The 26,498-nt window shown below is 44.0% G+C and overlaps 2 protein-coding genes across 4 annotated transcripts; one reads left to right on the plus strand and one right to left on the minus strand.

Annotated features, from left to right (window-relative positions):
* The first annotated feature begins 9,583 nt into the window (after positions 1-9,583).
* On the plus strand, positions 9,584-12,108 carry LOC133919916 (BURP domain-containing protein 3-like). The gene is made up of 3 exons (XM_062364488.1): positions 9,584-9,936; positions 10,322-10,430; positions 10,522-12,108. Exons 1-3 carry the CDS (start codon positions 9,898-9,900, stop codon positions 11,859-11,861), a joined length of 1,488 nt encoding a protein of 495 aa, XP_062220472.1. The 5' UTR covers positions 9,584-9,897; the 3' UTR covers positions 11,862-12,108.
* Positions 12,109-12,613: 505 nt separating this feature from the next.
* LOC133919898 (NADPH-dependent diflavin oxidoreductase 1) lies at positions 12,614-25,416 on the minus strand. Of its 3 annotated transcripts, none has more exons than XM_062364458.1 (15): positions 25,139-25,416; positions 24,265-24,327; positions 23,126-23,186; positions 19,740-20,035; positions 19,574-19,651; positions 19,389-19,493; positions 18,726-18,817; positions 18,390-18,571; positions 18,181-18,269; positions 14,941-15,015; positions 14,732-14,842; positions 14,252-14,386; positions 13,969-14,088; positions 13,625-13,841; positions 12,614-13,481 (listed from the first exon to the last, which is right to left on the minus strand). In XM_062364458.1, the coding sequence occupies exons 4-15, from the start codon at positions 19,911-19,913 to the stop codon at positions 12,952-12,954; spliced, it is 1,908 nt and encodes a 635-aa protein (XP_062220442.1). In that variant the 5' UTR covers positions 19,914-20,035; positions 23,126-23,186; positions 24,265-24,327; positions 25,139-25,416; the 3' UTR covers positions 12,614-12,951. The 3 variants fall into 3 exon arrangements, with proteins under 3 accessions (XP_062220442.1, XP_062220451.1, XP_062220458.1); XM_062364467.1 differs by having other exon boundaries at positions 25,068-25,416; XM_062364474.1 differs by lacking the exons at positions 18,390-18,571; positions 18,726-18,817; positions 19,389-19,493; ... (3 more) ...; positions 24,265-24,327; positions 25,139-25,416 and having other exon boundaries at positions 14,732-14,834; positions 18,181-18,272.
* Positions 25,417-26,498: the final 1,082 nt, after the last annotated feature.

Here is a 26,498-nt window from a genome sequence, read left to right on the forward strand (position 1 = left end):
CGATCGTTGGAAGCACCGGCATGTCGCTATTTAGATACGTATGTGCCGATTTATTTATGTATTGCATCTCCCAGTTTATTTCTATTCCCAATGGTGCAGGTTGGCAGCATCGGGACTCCTACTGCTTTGTCGTTTGGTGGAGGCCTGAACGACGGAGAACCCTGAGGCAGCGGCGAGATAATTCTATTTTGACCGCTCGCTGATAGCTACCCTGGTTGACCGATGGAGGCCTGAGACCCATAATTTCCACCTCCCCTGAGGTGAGATGACTCCGACGTTGCAGGACGTAGCCTACCTGTTAGGCTTACCTTGCGCCGGAGCTGCCATTGGAGTCATCGACATGGATACTGACTGGATGAACGTCATGCATCAGCGCTTCGCCCTTGTTCAGCGGACAGACGACGCATCCCCCTATGTGCCTGAGTTCTTGTCCGATCCACGAGGGCCCACGAAGAAGTGGATCATACAGTTCCAGGTACCTTACAATTGAACTTCTCATTTACTTTTCGAGTTTCCAGATATTTTTCTTATTATCACTTGCAATACTTGTAGCCTGCGTATATGCACCCGATGGCCAGCGTATACTCAGTGTCGAGGCATTTGGAGGCCTACCTGCTTTGACTGTTTGGCTGGGTTATGTTCACCAGCGGTCAAGGCCACCTAGTGTCGAGGACCCTTGTTCCGTACGCGAGGTGGATAGTGGATGCGGAGGGCGATGAGGTACCATAGTTGAGTTGGGCATCTGTTGTCCTTGCTGCGACATATCGGGCGTTGTTTGACGCGTGCACGAAGGAGTCACTAGCCACTTTTGCTGGGTGCCCACTACTGCTGCAGCTATGGTCTTACAAGCAGTTTGCAATAGGCCGACCAGTTGTGGACCGCTCCCCGTACCCTGAGGAATGGTACGACGAGTCCGAGGAGGACGGGCCCACCATGGCCTCGCTATGGTATCGACGCCGGGTACGTACGTAATTTTTAAATGCTTTACTTCTCACATGTTTTATTCTGTATTCTGACTATGTTTCTCACACAGCCGCATTGGCGCATGAGCAAGCCCATAGCGCGTACAAGCTTTTTCGATCGCAGTTCAACCGGTTTCGTCCAAACGATGTGGTATGGACCCTGTACAGCTACTTGTCCATCCAAGGCCGTGCGTCTTTGGGCCTATCTCTGTTGTGTACCCGCGATGAGGAGTACTGGCTTACCTTCAATATCTTCATCGAGGAGTACTCACCCCATCGCGTCATGCAGCAGTTCGGGTGCTACCAGGCTTTCCCCTCGTCAACATTCGCACGGTTCCAGGCCACGTCCACAGGTAACTATAATCAAGAAATAATTCGTAACATTCATCTCATTGTCAGTCTATTTAACGTGGTTCACTTACAGGTATACACGAAAGGGACAGCCGGGTGGCAACCTCTGGGCAGATCGCTTAGCGCCATATGTCTTAGCATGAGCCCAAGCCCTTGAGGATGTCATGGAGGAGGCGCGTCCATTCGATGAGCGGATCTTCGAGGAGTACCTGCGGTGGTACATGCCACGTACACGTACATGGGTCACCTTCACCCCAGAGGATGTCCGACCCCACATCGCGTCGACTACAGAGGCCTACCCGGGCCATTGGGACAAGGACGCTGCCTTAGCGGTATGTGTAATTTAATCTTATTTCAGTACCATATACTCGTGTAAAAACGACTATAAACTGAAATTCTCATTTATTATTTGTTTCCACAGGCCAATATCATTTATGATATCCATAGGGATACAGCTGGAACCATGTACCGCCTCAGGCAAGGGGTGCAGCTCAGTGCAACGGATGTAGCAGGGTTCATTAAGCGGGTTTTCGAAAAGACCGCATGGGCCCTGAAGCTTACCTCTTGCCAGTCGACCGCAGACGTCACCAGGGCACCTCCCAGGTCTAGTGGGGTCCACGTAGAGTCATCAAGGAGGTCTGATGTGCAACGCCATCCACCAGGGTCGGCACCCACACGGCCCCCTGTACCACGACCTACAGGCCCAGACCTAATAGGTATGGATAATTCATACGCACGGCATTTAAAGATATTCGTTTGTTACTGATGCATTAATTTTAAATAAATATTAGGTGCGCCTACACACATCTCGACGTTGCCACCTAGACCGAGCCCAGTGCTGACACCCTCACCACTCGCAGGCCACTCAGGTACTGGGTGACACTACATTGTTGTATTCAATATATTCAATAGTATATCTAATATTGTCCACTGGTTACTTCGGAGATGAGGCTAGGCCGTCTTCAGCTGCACCTCGACCGATCCCACCACCAACGTTCGACCCTTACTATGACATATACGCCTGGCCATCTACTGCTTCACCTGCATACCACACAAGTACAATAGTGTATTTTATATAAATAATTTCATTTGCACATTTTCCGTATCTAATAAATTCATCTGTTCATAGGCCCCTCCAGCCAGTACACATGGACGCTAGCGGAACCTTCGCAGTCTTCATACCTAAGCCAGGAAGATGAGCCTAGGCCAGACCCCCCCCCCCCCGTTCGACCTCGTGAGGGACTTTTTCAGGGGCACACCAGACTACGATGTCTTCCAGCAGTCCCAGCTACCCAGTGCTACACTTCGGACACAGCACACCCAGGAGGAGGTCTCGACACCTTTGATCCATACTAGGCCTACCAGGCAGGTTAGTGCACCCATCCCTGACCTACTCTAGGGGCCACGTGAGGGCCAACCAGTGGCAGCGGCACCGGGACCATGATGGTGGGAACGGCCGACGTCAGCGGGGGAGACAGCAGTAGGATTGTACATTTGCTTTTGTAACTTATATATGCAGCTTCGATTCGTGAGCTATTCTTACATATTCGGACGCGTCTAATCTTTTTGGTCTGCTTACCATGTCGTAACTGTATTTCTTATTCCAATGTGACCGCACGCTTGTCGGTGTTTCAGGAACCGGGGGTCCCCGAATCCCGAGGCCAAGCCAATAATCCGCCACGTGGCACCATTCCGCGAAATCTCTCCCCAGGGGTGAAAGAGACTGAGTTCCGGGGAGAGAGTGCTCGGGGAGGTTTACGGCGACCCCCGAGCACCCTAGTCCCCCGGTGACCAGGAGAGCTAAGTGCCGGGAGGAGCGAGCTCGGGGTCGCTAGCGGTGACCCCTGGGCACCCAGGAACCCCGAGGACCCGTCGAAGGAAATTCCGGGAGAGAGTGCTCGAGGTTGTGGGCAGCGGTCCCCGAGCACTCGGTTCCCAAGGATCCGTTCAGGAGCGCCCGGGAGAGAGTGCTCGGGGAGGTGAACAGTACCCCCGAGCACTCGGTCCCCCGAGGACAAGAAAGGGCGTTCTCGGGAGAGAGTGCTCGGGGATGTGAACAGTATCCCCGAGCCCTCGGTACCCCGACGACCCAGAAAGGCCCCCGAGGGGCCCACCGATAAGGTGTTAGCCAGTCAAAGACCCGAGGCCGCATTTAAAGAGTGTGCGTGGCCTGTCACCTCCAACTGCTCCCACAGTGCTCAGCGTCAGTTCCTGCCACGTTCTGGCAGAGAGGCGTGGGGTTATTAATTGCACAGGTCCCATCCCGTGCCATCCGGCCCATCTCAGGATAACGTCGTGAGGGCCGAGGCGTTCCGTCTGCCGCGCTACTGTGGCAGGGGAACAAGACAGGGCGGGCACGCCGGGCCGCTCTGCGGCTGCCCGGTGGGCCCTCTCCACGGCACCCGTTGTCAGGCCATTTATGGTGACGGATGATCGGGCGTGCGCCGCATTTTCCACCCCTAGTCATGTCGCCCAGAGGAAATGATGACGCCCATTCCATTTGTGGCGCCTAGTAGGTCGCGCCCTCCCGTGCGGGGCGTATCGCCTTTGGCAGGTATTTGAAGGGGCGGGCGGCACAGCAGAAAAAGAGAGAGAAAAAGAAAGGAAAGAAGAGGCAACGGATAAAAAAAATAAGAGAAGGGAAGACCAGAGAAGGCTGAGCCCAATCCCAGCCGAAGAACAAAGAGCCCCAGGCTTTAGAATAGAAGACCCTCCTTGTAACCAGCAACATCCTTGAGGGACTTCCTCGAGACATTCATAGAGTTCATACAGGAGTAGGGTGTTACGCCCCCGTGCGTCCCGAACCTGTCTAAATTCTGGTGCATTTACTTCTTCTTGCACTAGGTCACTCCACCACCACCGGCAGTTGCATTCATTTCTATTTATTTCTTCGACGAACATATTCAGGATCATCCCCCCAGCCGAATCTCTAAAAAGGGGTCTCTCGGGATCCCTGCGACTGGAGTTAATCCTCTGACAACACTAGTTGCATTTCTTAATCCAATGTGACCACATGCTACTTTCTATCGTCCTCGTCTTTGTATGAACCATTCACGACAGACCTAGCAAAGTATTTCTTACAAAGCTACTTATACACGAAGTGACCACTCAAAAGTCTATCGGGAGTCTAGCTTTAGTCACGAAGTGACCACACGACTCAACTTTAACCATTAAATGACATCACCTCTGTCCTGGCGTAAACTGCAGGCACGAATTGACCGCACCACTCAACTTTAACCATGAAATAACAATACCTTTGTCCTTACGCAGGTTATAGACAAGAAGTGACAACACGGGATAGTTTTTACAAAAAATTAAATGACAACACATGTATCTTGACACATAGAATCTCTGCCCAGTATCAATGCCACAATTTTTCCATTCTTCAAGAGGGAATCCAATGCTCCTACCCCCTACCAAGCCCTTACACCCACTCCTTTCTTCAAGAGGGAATCCATGCTCCTGCCCTCCGCCACCATAAATAACTCCACCTTCATGCATGGATACACCACTCATTTCTCAGTTCTCTCAACTGCAATGTCTTCCTCAGCTCCACTGATGTGCTTCTGTGGTTACCGTTATAGGCTTCGCGAGTCCCAGGACATCTCCTACACCTATGGCCTACGCTTCTTCATATGTACCAACTACCAATACGGCAAGCCTCAACATGGACCATATGAGTACCCACCGGTATAGCGACAAAGATTAGCTACATCTTTCCTGATTTCACGCACTGTTTTACTAATCTCTCATCTTGTTCTATTTATCCAGTCTCCTCCACCTATCTGTGACTTTATTGAATGGCTCAACATTGAGCAAAATGAAGACCAGAAGCGGCGGGTCGACATAACCATGCGGTGGAGGAGGGAAGCTTACGCACGCCGGGAGTATGAGCAACAACAAGAGGAACTACACCTAAAGCGGCAGGAAGAAGAGCGCATGAGGAAAGTAACGCAGGACCATACCGCGGCTCAGGCCCGCGAAGCTGAGAAGGCAAGGAAGCGGGAGAGGGCCCGTCGCACTAAGACGGCAGGTCCCGATGCCCTGCAAAAGAGCAAATATTCTATGTGCACTCAGTAGAGAGTATCTAATGTAACCCGGTATGTTTTCACTCACTAAGGCATATTATGATTAGGAACGGTGCACTATTAAGTAGGTCTTTATGTGAACCGTACATACCACCTTTTTCTGTCTTCGTGGTTACAGTCCCATGTAATGTTTTTCACCGTATGTATAATCTTATGTTTGTCGCCGTTTGTAACCTCATTGCCACATAATATGCTGCGAATGCTTCACATATATAATTTGTTCACAAATATTGATTTTGTATCCTCCTAACAATACGTAAACTAGTCCAAAATATCGACATATGTACAACGATTCATATTTTCCAAAATATCGCTTCCCCATTATGCCATATTGACTACTTTTTAACCATTTTAATTCTAAATTTTGCAACATATCAATTTTAAATATTGGGCAATACAAATGTACAATTAAAAAAAATAGAGTGGAGCCTACCCACCCGGTGAGAGAGCAGTTGGAACCTACCCGCCCTCTCAATAGGTGATTGCCACCTACCCGCCCTCTCAGAGGGCTATTACACCCTACCCACCCTCTGAGAGGGCGGTTAGACCCACTCACCCTTTCAGAGGGCGGTAAGGGGTGGCTTTGCCACCATGATACTCCTTACCGACCTCTGAGAGGGCTGCAGCCCTTTCAGAGGGCGGCAGATACCTAATTTTGCAAATGTTGCTATAAAGAATCTATTTATTTAAATTTTAATCGGAAATTATAAAAATAAAAAACTCAACGAATGCGAAATTACTGGGCCAAGCTCAAAGGTTGGCCAGGCTCAACAGTCACCACGGACTGATGGCCTGTAACACGATTGTTCGCCTTCCGGTACCTCTGTCTGTTCGCAGTTCAATTTGGGCACCGAGTGGGGGAGTTAGTCAAGCAACATGGCCGAGAAATATTAGCACACCAATCGCATGAATTGTCAGCCTTTTCTTAACCAAAGGAACAGTATCTAATGCAGCAAAGTCGCAGTTTCAGTTGTGCTCTCAATTCTTTCTTCTTTTTTTGAACGATTGTGCTATTAGATTTCACAGTGTAAGAACCATCACCGATAAACATAGACTTCATAGTACATGGACGGAATTATAAGCTGGTTACCTTCACCCTGCAATCTGAAATGACATAAATCCTGAGTTCCTGACATTGAGGGGACAGGCTAGAGAGATCTTACAACACAACACAGCTTCGGCTTAAAATGTACCCTGGCAGTGCCACTTCCCTCTCGTTTTGTCTATAGTTCCGAGACCCTGCGCTCGGCTTAAAATGTACCCTGTCAGTGCCACTTCCCTCTCGTTTTGTCTATAGCTCCGAGTGTCTGTTATTCCAAACCTGCATACTCGTGTTAGACTGTAACAAGTATGATCTGTCCATACTGTCGTGTCGAGTGATCCATCTTTTCTGCTTACTGATGGAAAGCTAAAAGCTTCATGCAACCATAAAAATGTAGCACGACGATCTCCACATTAAGAAGGGCCTGTTAGGTGCACCGGCCATGCAAGTACCAGAACTACGATAGTACAGTCCGTATCGTCCATGACTCATCTGCACCTCATGAAATCATGCCATGGATGGGGATGGAGCAGAGCTCACAGTACTCTGAGATCTTTGCAGGACGCACTGGCGCTGCATCCAAACTAATCAACGTCCCCAAAAACAGTGCGATGCTGCTGCCGCTCCATCAACCACCAAACTGACTCGAAAAGGTGCTTTTCGTGGCGTGTCAAGAATAACTCCTCCGCGCGTAACGTCGCCGTACCACCCAACGCTCAACTGCTTCAAATCTTAAAGGAGAGTCGCGCGTGCTTCCCACCAATTAAGTGCTTGATGGTGTGGTATGGCACCATCGTTCTAACCGTGCACGTTTATCTGCCTGTCATGTCCAACTCGATCGCAATAAACAGGAAATCAGGTAGGAATGAGGTGTACTGCCGAGTAGTAAAAAAAAAGGAGGAGCATGTGTTCCTCCCTCACTGGTGCTGCCTCTGTCATGTATGTAATGGGATTCTTGCGAATTACTACGGTGGATGTCATGCATTTTCAGATGTCGGCAGGCCGCAGCTACGCAGTGTTTCAAGATCGGTCGGTCTTTGTCTTGTGTTTTCTCAAATCGACAGATGGGAACTGCAGCTTCTGGAAGTATTGTAATCAAGGAGTACTTACTAGTTACTGCTCTAGAAATAGTACCACTAAAGCAGTGCAGCAATAGCGTTCACAACTTGGAAGTAATTGTGATTATGCAATCCTTTTTGCTGCCTGTGGAAATCAACCTGAATCAGTCGTCAGCATCGGCTGCATGGAACTGGAACAATCTCTTCACTGTTGCTGTATGTAGCTCGGCCTCGTCAGTTACTGCTTTCAGTAGTGTATATAGTTATATACTGTATCTGCGTATGGCATCCAAATATCCAATCTTAAATGTACAGCACAGTAAGCAATGCCTTGGGGAAGATCTTGCGTTCTACATTGTGTCAGAGGAAGGGCAGGCCTGCTGTTCTTACAGATGTGCAGTTATGCCACATAGAGTGCTGCGACGAGGAACCACACAAACATGGCCAGGATAGGCCAAAACCGACCTCGGACAGCAGAGGAGATTCAGGCTTGATGGACTGAACCCGGAGAGGTGGGAGACAGCAGTTAAGATGGAGATAGGCCGATAGCAAAGGAATTGACCCCGATTAATTGCAGTCTAGCATTACTGATGGAGTGGAGTAACGTTCTGTTCATACAGTTAGCTCTATTTTTTAACATATTAATCGTATATGCTTGGTAGTGGATACCATAGAATGCTCCGCCTACCTACCTGGGCTCGAAAGTCGAAGTCAGGTGCTTGTCTCTTTCTTAATGACTTGCACAACTCCTGACCTATTTTTTAAAACAAATATATCCACCGTTTTCTAATTATCTTCGAGTTGATGAATTTGATATGCAGTGGAACATCTTCAAAGAGTACCTACGAGGAGTACTTGAGAAGTATTTGATAATCAATGCAAAAAGTATCCACAACGTTTCGGGTCGGTTCGACAGAGCTTTTAAATTCAAGAAATTTTTAGAGTTGAGTTTATATAGCTCCGAGAATTTATAAGTTAAAATGTAGGTACACTAAGGATGTTTATATGAACACTTTGTTTCATTTTAGACTAAAAATAAAGATTTAAATTACTTGATTTTTAGCCTACAAACTGTAGATCTGATATAAAATTGAGAGTTGATGTCTAACAAACATAGTCTAAAATTCATGGACCTAATAACGACACTGATATAGGGAAACTGAGAAAAAAAAGAATAACAAAACGGAATGCTTGGTCACGGTATTTCCAAACATACCAATTCCCTCGTTTCGTAACCATGAATGAATCGTGGTCCGGCGGCGGAAAGGTAGTGGATGCGGTGCACGCATGGAAGTGAAGTTCGTCCACGTCTCCAACCAACTTCCAACCAAATGGAAGACGAGCTGGCCCCAAGTTTCCACGCTCCATTAGTGTCCGGCCTTCAGATCGACTTGTTCCCATGTTCAAAGTCTGCAACGGTGATGGGCAGCGCTTAGCCCGTATAGCTTACTTGCCGGCCAGCATGGCCAGGTCTCAATAAGTGTTTTGGACAGTACGCTGATACCGTGCACCTACCAGACAGAGACCGATAGTTATGGTTCATGGATGACCGTACCGTTCGCATCCTATACCGTCGAAGTGATGATACGCTATCCTACCATACTATTCGAGTCTCCGTACATACTATGCTACCCCAAATTAGACCCATCCACGGTTCAGAACGAGTGGAACAAAAAGAGGAGACGTGATTTCCAGCTCTTCACCGTTTCTGCTAGTAGAAGAAGAGGAGCATGAGCGCGTAGCAGTGTGGTTGGGAGACGGGGAGCGCGAGGAGGGCCACGTGACGGAGACCCAAACCGAACTCCGGCTTGCTCTCTGTCTGCCATATGTGCAGAAGAGCACGCCTCAGGGCGCCCTGAGGCGTGCAGGTAGCTAGGTAGCGGACGGTTTAGCAGCACAACCGTCTGCACCGCGCACGCGATCCCCCAGCCGGCCGGGCCGGTGGCATCGGCATGGGACGGCGACAGGCATTCAATAGCGCGACGCAGGCTGGGAGGGGGCGGTTGAGTGGCCGCGAATCGATACAGTTTCCATGGCTCCGGGCCTTGTTGTAGGTGTGCGTCCTCCGTGGTACGTCTTCGTCTTCGTGTCTCAGTAAGTACGGCTCTCCACTACAGTGAGCGCTGGAGCAGGAACACTTGCACGCAGCACCTGTACTCGGTGGCTCAGTGATCGTGTACTCCTACTCCATTACTACGGCTGCTAGCTGTGCCTCAGGCTGCAGTGATTTGTTGATTCTTTCGTGCCAATTAATTCTCTCAACTCCCTAGCTACTTCCTGGCTTGGTTATAAATATCAACTACAGCCTGCAGGGCCATCATCTGCATATCGCTCATTCGCTCCTCGCATTTGCCTTGGTCACTGTGATCCTCAGTTTTCTCATTGGTCAGTTTTCCATGGAGAGGCTCCTTACCGGTTTGCTTGGCTTCCTGTTGGTCAGTTCCTCATTACCACGCAGCTCGTCGTATTCTCCTTCCGTCATTTTGCTTCACGGTTGCATGTGTACACGGATGTATGTGGGAATGTTGTTCATGTGTTCCTTTGGGAAGAATGCTCTGTTCTACTGATACTAGTACAGTTGTTATTGTGATGCTTATGTGCCAGCAAAACATGTAGTATATAGGTGGATCAGGATCTGTCGGCTACATGTGAATTTGCAAAGCATTCAGAAGAGATTCAGTGTATAGTGGTTATACCTTTGTACAAACCATGCAAAGAACCACTGATTGTAGGTGTTATTGCATCGAATAGTGTACTCGCTCAAAATCTATTATAGCTGGTGATCTCTAATACATAGGAACTCTTGTAATTTGCATGCAGGTTACGTCAGTAGGAAGCCATGCAGCTCGTGCTCCGGAGCAATACTGGAAGTCTGCTCTTCCCAACACGCCCATGCCAAGCTCCCTCTCCCAACTCCTCAACACTCCAGGTATAACAAAACAGCTCCAGACCTTCAGCACGCATACATATATAGGCATGTAGGCCAAACATATTGACACTTCTTCCCTGCTTGTGCACAGCCGGCGGCACGACCGTGAACGTCGGCTGGGGCGGTGTCCATGTCGACGCGGGGCATGGCAAGCCTGGGGGCACGACCGTTGACGTAGGCAAGGGTGGCGTCGGAGTCAACGTTAACCCTGGCAGCGGCAAGCCGGGCGGCACCACGGTCGGCGTCGGGAAGGGTGGAGTCGGCGTCAATGTCAAGCCTGGATACGGCAAGCCCGGCGGCACGACCGTCGGCGTCGGCAAAGGCGGCGTGGGCGTCAACGTCAACCCAGGTAGCGGGAAGCCCGGCGGCACGACCGTCGGCGTCGGCAAAGGCAGCGTGGGCGTCAACGTCAACCCAGGTAGCAGGAAGCCCGGCGGCACCACGGTCGGCGTCGGCAAAGGCGGCGTGGGCGTCAACGTCAACCCAGGTAGCGGGAAGCCCGGCGGCACCACGGTCGGCGTTGGCAAAGGCGGCGTGGGCGTCAACGTGAACCCTGGCTACGGCAAGCCGGGTGGAACTGGCACCACGGTTGGGGTCGGCAAAGGTGGCGTGGGCGTCAACGTCCAGCCTGGCTACGGCAAGCCCGGCGGCACCACGGTCGGCGTAGGGAAGGGCGGGGTTGGCGTCCATGTGAATCCGCGTAACAACGTCCCCACCGGCCCTTTCGGATACTCGTACGCCGCAACGGAGACGCAGCTGCACGACGACCCCAATGTGGCGCTCTTCTTCCAGGAGAAGGACCTCCACCCCGGCAAGAAGATGATCCTCCAGTTCACCAACACCACGGCCGGCGCGAAGTTCCTCCCACGAAGCGAGGCCGAGACCATCCCGTTCTCGTCCGAGAAGGCCTCCGAGATCCTCGGCCATTTCTCGGTGAATCCGGACTCCGTCGAGGCGGCGGAGATGACGCAGACGCTGCACGACTGCGAGACGCCGGCCGCGAAGGGCGAGAAGAAGGCCTGCGCCACGTCTCTCGAGTCCATGGTCGACTTCGCCACGTCCAGCCTCGCGACCAGCCACGTCCGGGCCGTCTCGACTGTCGTCGCGAAGGAGGGCTCGCCGAGGCAGGAGTACACCATGACCGGGGTGAAGCGCGCGGCCGGCACCGACGGCCGGCTCGTCGCCTGCCACGCGGAGCCGTACGCGTACGCCGTGTTCGCGTGCCACCTGACGCAGCAGACGAGGGCGTACTCGGTGTCGATGCTCGGCAAGGACGGGACGGCCGTGGAGGCCGTCGCGGTGTGCCACGCTGACACGTCCGGGTGGAACCCGAAGCACGTCGCATTCCAGGTGCTCAAGGTGAAGCCCGGCACGGTTCCGGTCTGCCACTTCCTGCCGCAGGACCACGTCGTATGGACCCGCAGCGGCTGAGAGGCTTGATGGCCTGCGTTTGCTCGCGTCGCTATGCACGCTCTGCCGCCTGATGATCGCATGACGTTCTAGTAGCCTCCAGGTAGTACTGTCATATGGTTTCATAAGTATTTGCTCACGTTTTTAGTACTTGTTGCTCGTATTTGGATGGTGTTGCCAGCCAGTATCGATCGCGCGCTGGGTCCTACCCAGTGGGCTGTTTGTTGTATAGTACTACTAAATAAACAGACATCTCTTCATGACTTTATCACTTACTGTTCTCAGAGACACAGACTAAACAAACTTCTATTGATCTCCAGTGCTTCGTCTAGCAGGCTAACTCAACAGAACCAGGTGGAGGAAATGGGGCTTCAGAGATGCTGACAAAGAGCCTACTAACACATACACTGAAGTATATCTCATCTAACCAAGGAACGCAGCAATAGGAACTCAGCCACCCATGAGGCTAGCAATACAGCTACAGGACTAGCAACACAAAACAAAATGCAGTACAAAAGTAAAATGCGAAGTAGATTTGACGGTGTAGAACGTGGACAAGTAACGACCTGAGATATAACTGAATGCACAATTGCGCACAGAAACTCTTTACTACGGGAGCATGTCCGTAGCAAAACATCAATAGAAGCTTGAGATAATGCAAGTCCTACCATCAGTAACAAACAAGCATGAATCAGACGGTTAAAACGAGACCTGGATGACATCCTGGTGAAACAATTGTTGAAATAAATCAATGAACATCATCAAAAGTTCGCTAAACGAATAGAAACACTGCTGGACAAGTTGAACGCACATAACAATCAAATACAACAAAAGCTGATGTAATCATACTGCTCTCACCCAATTTCAAATGAAATGACCTTCCTGACAGAGCACTAAATGAGGGAAGATCATGTGTCTTCCGTTGTAAATTGTTCTGTTCCAAGAATTACTGGTTGCTTGTCTGTACGCACGTGCACATGTATATGTTTCTACATTTTCAACACCATTGATCTACACAGAAATTCTACTTAGTTCCATACCCTGCGAACAATTGTGGAATTCCCATACTACTACGTACTTTCTTGTCCCGGTTGATTAGAAACCACCACAACTATGACCAAGTCTCAATGTTAAATCTGCCAGCCCTTTCTAGTGTCCTGAGCCATTTTGAGGCATCCTCTTTTCTAACACCACCTTCTTTACAGACAACTTCTTCTAGTGCGGCTGTAACATCAGCAGGCATTTTTGTAGAAGAGCCGGCAATGTACACCGCGGCTCTGGAGCATAATAAATTCCAGACTCTTGCACTCTGTTCCTTTATCTTGTGTTGTACATAGATCTTTTGAGGCTGGTCCCTGGAAAAAGCAACAAATAAACCACCACCTTTTTTTGAGGACAACACGCCCTCGTCCTGGGCATGAGTTAACCAGAAATCCTTGTATAGAAAATCATTATCTTGATTTCTACAGCCAAAGAAGAATAGAACTGGAGCTGTTGGTTCTGCTGCGGTCTGCGCAGCCCTTTCCTCCACAAATGCACGGAATGGTGCACATCCAGTTCCTGGTCCAATCAGCACAAGAGGAACCAATGGACGTGGAGGAGGCAGGGATCCTTGGTGTATCCAACACGGGATAAGATTGTCTGCACACAAACATAATGTGAGAGGGCTGATGAATTCATTGAGACTACTACAGCAGCAGGAGCAGTCATGTCCAGGTAAAGAACAGAAGAAAAAGAAACACGTAGGCAGGATACTAACTGCAACTAATGGAAGCAGAACATACCTTTACTTGGAGTGAGCCCAGACAACCAAGTAGAGCAGAGTCCATGTCGTGTTCTCTTGAAAGGAGTAAGCCATGATACAATGCTAACAGTTAAGTGTATTTGATTTGGATGTGCTAATGGGGATGATGAGATGGAAAAGGCTCTTTTCTTCAATGGAGGTGTTAGTTGCACCAACCATTCAAAAGGCATTTGCACCGAGGGAAAATCCTCCAACAACTAAAAACACCACAAAACCATATGTCAATGCTGAACCATGACAAAAAAAAGGCATATTATTGTCAAAATGATAAGGCATGTATTGCACCAATGTTGTTAAGAAAATTTTCAGTGAAGACTTGCTCACTTCTAGAACAGTCCTACTCTCCTTCTGATTGTACTGGTAAAGGTCATCTCTTCCTTCAGGAGAAGCAAAATACTGAAGCTTTTCCTTTTCATGTTCAGCTGTTGCAAAAAAGCTCATGACCTACAAAAGAACAGTGGACTGAGTGGAGTTATGTGAGCACTGGCAACTTGGCATGATATATATTAGTTAAGACATCAGATCAGAGTCATAGGTATAAATATGTGACATCAAACAAATAGACAAGAGGTTCATAAGATAAAGCATTCAGAATATTGGTTCTTGCCTCAAAGAAATACCGCCTAGGGGAAGCTGATGCAACATCCATTGTCAAAGCAACAAAGGTCTTTAATTTGATGTGGTCCATCAGGCTATTCACAACAGAACCCTTGGAAACTTTATCCCCACCTTTCGCTCTAATCTGGGCAAACGAAAGAACATGCGTCCTCTTTACTTAACAAGATAATTGCAACAGGTGACAAGATTAAAAAAAAAAGGCAACTACCTCTAGTTGTTTCTGTTCTAACTGATAAACTCAAGAACTATCACTTCAGAAAAGAAAGGTCTAATTGTCTAAAACATCTGATAAATTGCTTGTAAAACAAAAATCCTGTTAAGGCAGCTGTATTAGCTTTTCCAATAGCATAAAGCTCCTAACAGGTAAAAGCAGAGCTATTGGAATATTAAAGATAATTTTCCACAGCAGAAGAAACACAAAGCTGCAAGTAGATAACTCCACACGATAGAACAAAACAGATTCACATACCGTTATGTAACAATCTGGATCCAAGTTACAGCGTTCAATGAAAGCATCAACAGCCGATGGATTTTGACTTGGTAGAATTTCTAGAGCATCACCAATTTTATAACTGATGCCCTAACATGAGAGAAATGCAATTATCTTTCAAATTTTCATGTATCACACTTCATAAGAATATTGTGAGAAAATTACAGAATGTGGTACAAATAACATACAGAACATGGATCTTCCAATTCGAAGTGGCGAACATCTCTGTCAGAACCCTCCTTAGTCAAACGCTGATTTGTTACCTAAAAAGTGTTATCAACATCATTAGCAACAGCAACTAAACAATAACATAATAGTTTAGTTGGTTGAGGGTGTGGATGTACGCCTAGACCACCCAGGTTCGAGTCCTCTTCGACGCGAATTTGAGTGTCTATTTCTTCTGATTTATAATGCCACCTAGTTCCTCCTAGGTTGGTCGAGTTTTTTTATAAATATTATAGTGCTGAATCATTATCCTATATTGTCATAACATATGGGCTCTTGGAAGGAAGGAGAGAATGCAAACGACATGTGGATGAAGATGACAACTTGCATTAGGAAGGTGGCTTTAGAGGTTTGGGGTGACCAAAGAAAGCAGGTGACTAAAGACACTTGATGGTGGAACGAGGATGTTCAGAAGGCTATCAAGGAGAAGAAATAATATTTCAGATGCTTACACCTTGATATGAGTACGAACAACATAGAGAAGTACAAAGTGGCAAAGAAGACCGCAAAGCAAACTGTGAGTGAAGCAAGGGGTCGGGCTTATGAGGACTTTTATCAGCATTTGAGCACAAAGGGAGGAGAAAAGGACATCTACAACATGGCCAAGATCCATGAAAGGAAGACGAGGAACGCCAACCAAGTCAAATGCATCAAGGATGGGACCGATCGACTTCTAGTGAGAGATGATAAGATCAAGACTAGATGGCGAGAGTACTTCGATGAACTATTCAACGGGGAGAGCAAGAGCTCTACCATTGAGCTGGACAAATCTTTTGATGATACCAATAGGAGATTTGTACATAGGATTCATGAAGCTGAGGTCAAGGAAGCTTTAAAAAGGATAAAAGGAGGCAAGACGATAGGCCCTGATAGTATCCCCATTGAGGTGTGGAGATATCTTGGAGACATAGCGATAGCATAGCTAACTAAGCTCTTCAACATAATTTTTCGGTCAAACAAGATGCCTGAAGAATGGAGAAGTATATTAGTATCAATCTTTAAAAATAAGGGAGGCATTCAAAGTTGTACTAATTACCGTAAAATTAAGTTGATGAGCCATACAATGAAGCTCTGGAGAGAGTTATTGAGCATCGCCTAAGAAGAATGACAGGCATTACCAAAAACCAATTTGGTTTCATGCCTGGGACGTCGACCGTAGAAGCGATTTTCTTGATAAGGCAACTTATGGAAAGATATAGGAAACAAAAGAAAGACCTGCACATGGTATTCATTAACTTGGAGAAGGCTTACGATAAAATACCGAGAAATGTCATGTGGTGGACCTTGGAAAAATACAAAGTCCTAACAAAATACATTACCCTCATCAAGGATATATACAATAACGTTGTGATAATTATTCGAACAAGTGAAGGTGTCACCGATGACTTCCCGTTTAAAATAGGACTACATCAAGGGTCAACTTTAGGCCCTTATTTATTTCCTTTGGTGATGGATGAGATCACAAGAGACATTCAGGGAGATATCCCTTGGTGTATGCTCTTTGCTGACGATGTGGTGCTAGTTGACGAGAGCAGGATAAGGGTTAATAGAAAACTTGAGTTGTTGAGGTATACTTTAGAATCGAAAGGTTTTAGACTTAGTAAGACCAAAACCAAGTATATGAAGTGCGATTTCGATGATACTAGGCATGAGGGAGAAAGTGGTAATCTCAATGGAGAGGTGGTTCCTAAGAAGGATACCTTTCGATATTTGGGATCGATACTACAGAGGGATGGTGGGTACCACAAAAGTTGAAAGGTAAGTTCTACAGGACGACGATTCGACTAGTGATGTTGTATGGTGCCGAATGTTGGTCAACTAAAAGGCGACATGTCCAACAGTTAAGTGTAGTAGAGATGCGTATGTTACGATGGATTTGAGGCCATTCAAGAAATGTTCAGATCCAAAATGATGATATACGTGATAGGGTAGGGGAAGCGTCAATTGAAGAAAAGCTTGTCCAACATCGGCTGAGATGGTTTGAACATATCCAACAGAGGCCTCTAGAGTCACCTGTGCATTGTGGGATACTGAGGCACGCTGATAATGTGAAGGGAGGCAGGAGTCAACCAAATCGAACATGGGAGGAGTCTGTAAGGAGAGACTTAAAGGAATGGAGTATTCCCAAAAAACTATCCACGGATAGAAGCGCGTGAAAGTTAGCAATCCACGTGCTAGAACCATAACTTATACTTCAGTCTCCTTATACCGTTATAACTTTATTTTTTACTATTACTAGTACCTTTATTATCATTATTATTTTCTCATCATCTTTTTAGTTATCTTATGGGTTTCATCTCTAGCCTACCCAACTTGTTTGGGAGAAAGGTTTTATTGTTGTTGTTGTTGTTATCGTCGTCATAACAGATGGAGCATAACTTTCCCCAACCTTGTTATCTGTCAAACTGTAGTCCCAACATTCATCAGTTAGTAAATGTTAGACTTCCTTTGAGCATGGTAAACATCACACAACGCCAATCGGACCTACTGGGTACAAAATTTATCAATTTATGATGTAGAATTTCAAATTGAGTTCATTGCTGCAAAGATAGTCGTCAGCTTCTCACAGAAAAGTTGAGTGTTTAAGTTTCCATAGAAAAAGTAGTGAACGGTACTTCCTCAACTCATGTTATAAAAATTGTCTCGCAAGTAGGGCTTGTATATGCTGAGTACTTTCCCACAGAAAAGAAAATTAGCAAGAGAAGCAAACTCCAGCATATTGTATATCACCAGAATATATGATCCATGGGCTTAGTAACATATTATTTAGTGTCAGAGACCACTGCAAAAGAATCTAATAAATTATTGGTTACAAATCCAAGTCTAATTTTATACAAATAGTAGTAAGTTCAAATCCTACCAACACTGCCATAGCGATTTAATCACAGGTATGCAGGGATTTTGGAGGCAATGTGCCTTTAACCACTAATAAATTTAGTGAGCACTACAGATGGAAGTACATTAAGCACAATAAAGAGTACTCAAAAACGAACCAAGAAGTTCCATAGGAATGAATAATCAAGTATATATCCGTGATTAGAAATGGTCAGTAAGCTGAATTTCTTGCTATAACGATTTCAATGAAAAGGGAAAAAGGTGAAACCGATCAATTTAATAAATTAAGATTAACTGCCGATGATAAAATTAAAATTAACAGTGATTCAAGTTCAAGATGTAAACCCTGAAAAACGTATAGAACATACCAGTTGAAGCATGTAAGGTGGCTCTCCATTATCATGGAACTGTAGCGCAGGGGACATTGACCTTGCACTCTTGATTAATTTCTTGGGGTCTGTGGAATAGACAATAGCTGAATCGTGAACAAATACTACAAAACAGTTTGCAGCTTACCAGTAAATATCTTTTTTGAGGGCAATTACAAGTAAATATTAGCCAGATTATCGATTCATACCTGGCATTTTGGAATCTTGCGGAACCTCATTCGAAGAGTAATAGATGACTTGGACTTTTGGATCCCCCAAAATACTCAAATTAGGATCTGTGATATCAGATACTCTAGGTAAGAGTAACGGATTTGTTTCATTCAGAGATTTCCACAGAGATAGCAACCAAGGATCTAAAGCCCCTTCATATCTGATGTACAACAACAAAGAAATCCATTGTTAAAGTTGAGAAGATGCTTCCCAAGCAGAAGAAGGTAATATCAACCAGAATATCACATATTATTTGACTTCTCCATAACTTGCAAAATACAGAAACAGAAGCAAATGAGTTATTAAAATCATACCCTGAAGGGTGTTGGTCATCTCCCAAACCTTTCTCTACAATTGGTTCTGCACCAAGACCTAAAAGCCTTGTATCAAGCTTCTTTGCAGCAAACTGCAGTTGTAAATGCACTAATGAAGGCCAAATAGAAACAAAAAATATCCAAATTTGCAAACCAGAGTCATGACACGTGAGCAACATATTAAAGGCTTACAACGTTGATTTGATTGAAATAAGACATCAATACGGTTGAGCATGCAGCAGAATGCATGTTTAGAATATATAAAAAAAAGTTATAAAGTTATGTTGAGATGCTTCTAGCTAAGTATTTAAATAGATTACAACCCTCAGCAAGCTTTGCAAATGTTACCTCAAACTGCATGCCCAGATCACCAAGGTATACTGAGACACAAACAACATACTTATCCCCGAAAAATGGTACTTAACACATAAGCATTCCACGCAACCAGCCAAAGCAACAACAAAAAAAAAGTCACTTTGCAGTATATGTGGCTATAACCATTTTTTTTTTCTGAACACGTACACTGGAATGTTCTTCCCACAAGAAATCATCAAAATGTAGGCCAATTTACTGCAGTTGATTTCAATAAATCTCCACACGTTATTGTACTAACGGCAGCATGTAATGTATTAGAAAGCTCAATCACCGAGAAAGAAACCTCACATTGTACTTCTGGTAACCTGAATCCCCGAGCCCAAAGACTGCATGACGGACCCCCTCAAGCCATTGCTCGCCCAGATCCTTCCGAAGCAGGTATCTCCAAAACCCCTGCCGCAAAATCGAACCCAAAATCCCAATAAGCAATCCAATAGACTGGAAATAATCAAATGGGTGAAAAATCTTCAGACCTTCATGGAATCCGGGGGGTCACCCTGCCCCGTAGTGGACACGACGAAGACCACGAACCTCTCGCTCGGCAAGCAACTCTACACGCAAACAGAGGCGGTGAGTGGCAACCAAACGGTGTCAGATGTAAGGGTCATCTGATAGGGGGGTTTAGGGCTTGGAGATTACGGGATCAAAGCTGTCCATGGAGATGACGTCGACGGCAGGGCAGCCACCACGCTCTGCCTCGCGACCGATACGCTCGGCAACATCCATGGCGTTCCCAGTCTGCGAGGCGTATAGCACGAGAAGGCAGCCGCTCACCGACTCCGCCGCCGCTGCCTCAGCGGCCGAGGGCGCCATGTAGTCAGAACTCAGAGTCCACGGCCTGCAAGACCTAGCAGCACGGCCAACAAGCGCAGCGAAGAGGCCACCCGAGCTCCTGCCGCCGCAACAGCCGTGCGCCCGTCCAGTCCTGCCTGACTCTGAGAGAACGGAGAAGCCGATGCATGAGCTCGGACCAACTTTAAAAGTTTGATATATAGTTTTTTTATATGTTTTTATATTATTGTAACGTTTAGCTCCTTTTACTATAATTAATAACATGCGTAAATAGAATCGTTCTCCCTCGGTTGGGTTAACATAGTATAAACGTCCAATCTTGTAGCCGTGAACTCGTTTTACCCAATTTTTTATTTGTTTCATCCCATCTCCATTTTAGTGGAAAATCGCAAAATGTTAGCTCTCTAGCTTCTTCATGGTTCTTATTAGTTGTAAACCACTCTATCAGAATGGTTTTACGAGTATTTGGATCATCGATAAGTTTTTGTAATTTGATATTTTTTTGGAATCTAATGGTGTTCATTAAAGGTAAATGAACTAGTAGCCTTTCTACAGCTGGTGTATGATGATGTATTTCGTAGCCAAGAAGTCTTCATAGAGCATCCTGCTTACATATATATCTACAATCTAAATATTCTTTTATCTCGTCTATTTTATTTGTCATTCCATCTATAGGTGCATCTTGGCCGTTTTTACACGCTCAAATATAATTTTAGCTCGATCAGGACCTTTATTCGCATATTTACATAAGTACTTTAGAATTTTGCTTTTACTACAGGATTCAACATTAATATGTGCTTGATATTTCTTTAGTAGCATCAAATTATGCGGTACAACCCATCTAGGTTATGGTTGTCCCTACGTATGTAATTACCTGTATCACGCCTACGATATAGTGTGAATCCATTATCAGTGAATGTAGTTTCATCTTGGAACTCTTTGGGGTAAAATTTTGAGCATTTTCCTTTTTTCATACAAGAGCAATTTGGATTTTTATTTCCACAAGGACCATGCATCATATGTTCGGATACAAGTATGTATCCTAAAGGATCTATAGAAGGGTCCAGTATTTCAGCTGATATATGTCTATCTATAATATCAGTTGTTATTTCGGTTCCATTTTTATCTAACCATACTAAAATATGTACATGAGGTCATCCTCTTTTCTGAAACTCTATAGAGTATAAAAGTGCTTGTATATGACAAAAGGTAGTTCCAAATCGTATATCATGTAACAGTTCTTGTAGTTTCATATGGAATACATGGACAATAATATTAGGTCTATCGTTTGGTTGTCCTGGTAATATTGTTAATGTAATTTCGGGCCACTTTGAGTTACATGTAAATGTAATAAAGAGATCAGGCGTCCATATACACGACATATTGCTATTCCATCGTGATAATTTTGGAGGACATAACGTCTGCACCCAGTGTGGCTCGATGGAAGGAATACTCTTTTTCCTATTTGGTCACCTTCTGTGAATCCTTTTTCTATTGCATTAACGATACCTTGTATGTACTCGACCCTAAATTTGTCTTGATTTCTTGCAATATATAAAAGTCGGTCTTCGTCTTCCATAGCACGTTCATCAACTACTGCTTGTTTTGATAAGCGTCCATATCATAGATGAGGATTTGGTTGGTTTTTTCTATAGTGTGTATGGTATTTAAAGAACTCGTGAACTGTTACCTTTGTTCTTTTTATATTCCTTGTGCTACTTTGGTTATCGTTGTTATAATATATACCAAGTTGATAACCTCTTTCTCCATATGAAAATAATAAAGGATATTGTAATGGCATATATGCAGGATGAAATATAGAAATTTGTTGTAGCCCATTATGATGAGTGCCAACAATAATATCTTGCTTGTACTTTTCTAAGGACATATCACCTATGATTAACATAGCTAATTCATCTTTATTTGGCATTTCATATTGGATGGGGTCACCTTTATCCGCGCCTATAATTCGTATGCTAATATCAATGCCTTTATGCTCTTCAAGTAAGTCACTTGCATAGCAAAAGATTTTTACCAAAGGGTTATATTGATCGAGCATATCTAGAGCACATATTCTATTTTCGATTTCATTTTGAGTATCAAATATATATAGCTCAGCAAATCTTGGAATCGTGTTTTGTTTGGGTAGAAGTGATCCTATTCGATGATGTATTTGCCCATTAATACAAAATACATAAGGCCCTTCACCTTTATTTATGGTTTTGTCAATGTTACCTCCCATAGATGTAAAAGCAAATAAACTGTTATATTGATGTATTTTACGTAGAAAATGTTTAGAGCGATTGTCCCTGTTGTAGTCAAGTAATTTGGAAAGAAATTTTGGGTGTTCTTGGAATGCTGGTATATGTCTTCTTCCATTTTTGCAGCAATTATTATATGTTTTTTTTTTTTTGCACCGAACAGTTTCTCTTTTAACAAGCTCTTCGAACCAAAATATTGCATTGCGGTATTTACATGTGTAGTCTGGTGTTCCAAAGTATGATCTTCGGCTATATGTTTCTTTCAGATTTTGTATGTATTATGGGGGAAAGTATATCATCCCGCATGGTGCGAATAGATATGTATGTTGCAGATCAGGATGTAATATTTGTTGTTGTATCAAAAGTGACTCGTTGGATGCAGTTAATGAATCTAATTTTTTTTCTTTTTTCCCTATATTTATTTTTTCGCATTTTCGATCTGTTTTCTGTGTATATAAAGTTTTTATCAATAAACTTGTTATTTCTGCTATTTACAAGCTGTGTAGCTTTACGTTTTGTTCTTACATTTGACTTATAGTCCTTATCGTGTAAATTTTTTTTTCCTCTAACCTATGTTTATCCATTATTATGGTATTTATGCATATTTAGTATTAGTTTTATGATTATAATAAGTTGGAATATTAAATTAATCAGGAAAATAGGGTCAGATATCTTAGTCGAAAGAAAGTAAAAAATTCAAATAAGTAATTAATTTAAAATACACTTAAAAAACAAATAGAATGAACAGAGTATATATACATTTATAACCATTGTGAAAAGTTGGCAAATTCAGGTAAGTATTGTTGATATATAACCATATCGGTATGGTTTTCGGAACAGATAAATTTCCGACTAAAATTCAGAGCTTCTCTAGCTACATTGATAACAGATTTACTGTTTCTTTCTCTGTTAATTATAGCAAATATGTGAACATAAAATAATATGAGAAATTGATGTATTTTCAATCCATACCTTTAACTTTTCCTTTTTTGTTCTGCCGCTGGTGCGTTTGCTTTATGATTATGACTCAATCCTGAAAGAATATACAACAATATTGAATATAAATTTCAGGAATTATTATATATATATATAAGTCCAGATGAACATCAACAGTAAAGGATGGTTGTTTGTCTTAGGCGCGTGATAGTTGTAGTAGAGTAATGATTGGCCAGAGAACTGCTAATTTTGTCCTTAGTTGATTAATGCTGGAATATGGTAGCCTGTTTAGCATATTACTCAGGATCTTTAACTATTTTGGAGATAGGAAACATGATGGAAGGTTTATTTGAACTGATGGATTATCTTAAATAGTACTTGTTATGGTTCAGTTGTAACCCATTAATAGTTCATATCATCTAACAACAGAAAATAAACAGTCCAGCTTCGTATACGTAATTAAATTTTACCCTATGAAATTGTTACAGCATATTTAAAAGGAGGGAGAATACAGAAATCAAATTTTACCTCCCTGACACTGGTGATAATATAGAATTTGAGCTAAACAAGCCTGTAAAAGGATCTGCGCGTGAACACTGAAGAACAATGCAGATGTAAAGCATGTGTAGTTGTTTCTGAAATTAATTATTTGTCTACATATAATCGGCTTAATTACTCTTGGTTTGTTCCAACAGTAAAACAGCATGGTTGTTAGACTTAGGCGTGTGCTAGTTGCAGCAGAGTAGTAGCCTGCCAGATAACTTGTAACTATTGTCCTTAGTTGATTAATAGTGGGTTATGGTAGCCTCTCTAGTATTTTATATAGGTTTTTTAACTATACTGGACCTAGGTGAACTTTTTGAAAAATTGTTTTCTTTATGGTGCTATGTTCTGACAAGACCATTTCCTTTGCTCGACAAAGCTATTATAAATATATTAACTGCTAATATAGAAATCTTGAGTGTAGATCAGTGCAACGTTGAAGTGTTGTTATTTAGTGTGAAATACTTCATATGTAATGAAACAGCAACAATTTTTTTCCCTCTTTCAAAGCATTAAGTACAGGGAAAAAAATCCATTGCCATCAAAGAGGATGATAAGACTGAAATATTCAAACTTCTTATCTGAACATGTATCATTACATTTGCATCAGAAGAAAAGTTTAGGATTGTTACCTTTGACTTATAATCTCTTCCTTGTGTCACTCCTGTGATTCTTTTATGGTTGCCGACTTAACCCTGAAAAAAATAATACATTTGTATCATGAAGTTTTCTATTAATTTTAGTACATTCACTGGAAAACTAACAACAAGATATTTGAGATTCATAAAAAAAAGCATATGCGAAATAGAAGTTTGATGCGTCGCCGGCAATGGACGGCGGTAACAAGGCTCGACGGCGCGCGCATCTAAGGGCGACGGCCAGCAGGGCAGCTGCGGCGTGGGCAGCAACGGGCGGCGGCCAACAAGAGCAGCGCCCGCTTCATTCCTCTGAGCGTCTCCCTTCCTCAGCTCGACCAAGAGCGAATGCTGTTTGGATTTGGATGGGGATAAAGGCGATGGTCGTTGATTTAGGGACTGGATTTGAGCGCCTCGGCTTGGAGATCGGGAGGAGGGGTGCCAGGCTGGGCACAAGAGACACGTGAGGAAAAAAAACAGAGGAAGGGAGTGGAGACGACTTTGCCTCTGTCCGCTGCCACCGGCCGGCAATAATGGCCACGCCGGTCGTGCCTGCAGGGGAGGAGGGCTCGCCGTCTCTGACGGATCGCCGCTAGGGGCACGTCGCTGCTGAACCAAAGCAGGGATCGATATTGCTGACCAAAGAAAGCTAATCGAAGAGTAAAAGAAGGGCCAGGCGTTTTTCAATCCAAGCGCAAGCATACGGGGAAAAAACCACTAACCTGCCAGCTAATCGAAGGGAAAAAGAAGGGACAGGTGATTTTCAATCCAAGAACAAGCAGACGGGAAGAAAGACCTACCTTGCCCAGATGGACAGCTGGTATATTATTTATCTAAGAGGAAATCGACGGGAACTGGAACAGTTCCTTACCTAGTCCATGATGGCTATCGAGCTGAGGTCGGAGACTGGATCCTGGATTCCGAGGGGGCTGAACTTGTTGTAATTGTTAGGGTGGGTTGCAGGATTTCACTTTGGACTTCGAGAATTGAGGTCGGAGATTGGATCCTGGATTCCGAGGGGGCTGAACTTGTTGTTATTGTTATGGTGGGTTGCAGGATTTCGCTTTGGACTTCGAGAATTCATGTTTAGTGGCGATCTATAGGGATTTGGCTTTTAAATATCTTAGTAATTTTTAATCTTTCCGTGCTAGTTCTTTCGGATGGATTTGCAAAACCAGTTGCTCTAGACTCTTATATTCTTTAAGAGTAAGATGCACACATGTACTTACTATCCTACTATACATCTAAATTAGATTAGAAACTAAGTCTAATGTATAAGGGGCGAAACTAGAACTTTAAAAATCAAGTGCATACTTTAATATATGTGATATAAAAATTTAATATAATATACAATAATAAAAAAGTAACGATAAAAATATTTATCAAAATAAAAGATCTTATAACATTTGCTTAAATAGCATAGGAAAGGTAAATAACGTTGAAATCATGGAAAAAATACAATCGACATTACTCATTAGCAAAATACACTATTTAACCTCGATGACCTACAAAATATATTAAAAATGACTTAATATTTTCGAATGAGAAGCTGATTGAAAAGATAAAAAATATTAATACATTACCTTTTTAGTATTTACGTTCTTTCGAGGCCTTGAAGCGATAAACCACAATATTATTTGTAATTTTATGCATTTCTTGTTTCTCCACGTAGCAAATGAGGCTATTACTCATGTACTCATCACCAATACAATTGCGCAAATATGTTTTCACAATTTTCATAGCCAAAAAATCATCTCTCAACTATAGTTGCGGTGACAGGCAATAAGTATTGGCTTCAAAAGACAATAAACTAGAGGATAGTAAATGTAATTTCTTGTCTCTACCATTTTTTGGAAAGCTCAGCAATAATTTGTATGTTGGAGAAGTTATCATCCCACACGTCAACAATGTAAAGGGAAAGAACATCTTTAAGTTCTCCCAATTCCTAAGAATTAAAGTCATTAGGATATAATTTAGCTAGGTTTATCAAACTCTCCATAAAATGAATCTCTTGGATTGAAAGCAGCCGAGCAAACAAGCAATTAAGAGGTAGTTTCGTTAAAGTGACTATCAAGCTCTTGAAGTAGCCAATCAAGAACATCATTAGAGCATTCAACTTCAAAATTATGCTTGTTGTTAATTCTAGTTTTTTTGCCTTGGTTTATTTGGGTTAATATATGACTCACCCATTTTCAACTTGAAAATATTATGTTTATCACAAAATGCATACA

The sequence above is a fragment of the Phragmites australis genome, chromosome 1 (assembly GCF_958298935.1).
Source record: "Phragmites australis chromosome 1, lpPhrAust1.1, whole genome shotgun sequence".
NCBI classification, from domain to species: domain Eukaryota; kingdom Viridiplantae; phylum Streptophyta; class Magnoliopsida; order Poales; family Poaceae; genus Phragmites; species Phragmites australis.

What these genes read in the sequence shown, in the direction of transcription:
- LOC133919898 (XM_062364458.1), bottom strand. Translation starts at nt 19,913, where the DNA reads ATGGCGCCCTCGGCCGCTGAGGCAGCGGCGGCGGAGTCGGTGAGCGGC. An exon ending in CACCTTACATGCTTCAACTG is followed by an intron (nt 15,016 to 18,180) that starts GTATGTTCTATA and finishes AACACTTTTTAG; the next exon opens with GTAACAAATCAGCGTTTGAC. An exon ending in CTAGGCGGTATTTCTTTGAG is followed by an intron (nt 14,089 to 14,251) that starts GCAAGAACCAAT and finishes GTTCTTTTGTAG; the next exon opens with GTCATGAGCTTTTTTGCAAC.
- LOC133919916 (XM_062364488.1), top strand. Translation starts at nt 9,898, where the DNA reads ATGGAGAGGCTCCTTACCGGTTTGCTTGGCTTCCTGTTG. An exon ending in GTTTGCTTGGCTTCCTGTTG is followed by an intron (nt 9,937 to 10,321) that starts GTCAGTTCCTCA and finishes ATTTGCATGCAG; the next exon opens with GTTACGTCAGTAGGAAGCCA. An exon ending in CCAACTCCTCAACACTCCAG is followed by an intron (nt 10,431 to 10,521) that starts GTATAACAAAAC and finishes GCTTGTGCACAG; the next exon opens with CCGGCGGCACGACCGTGAAC.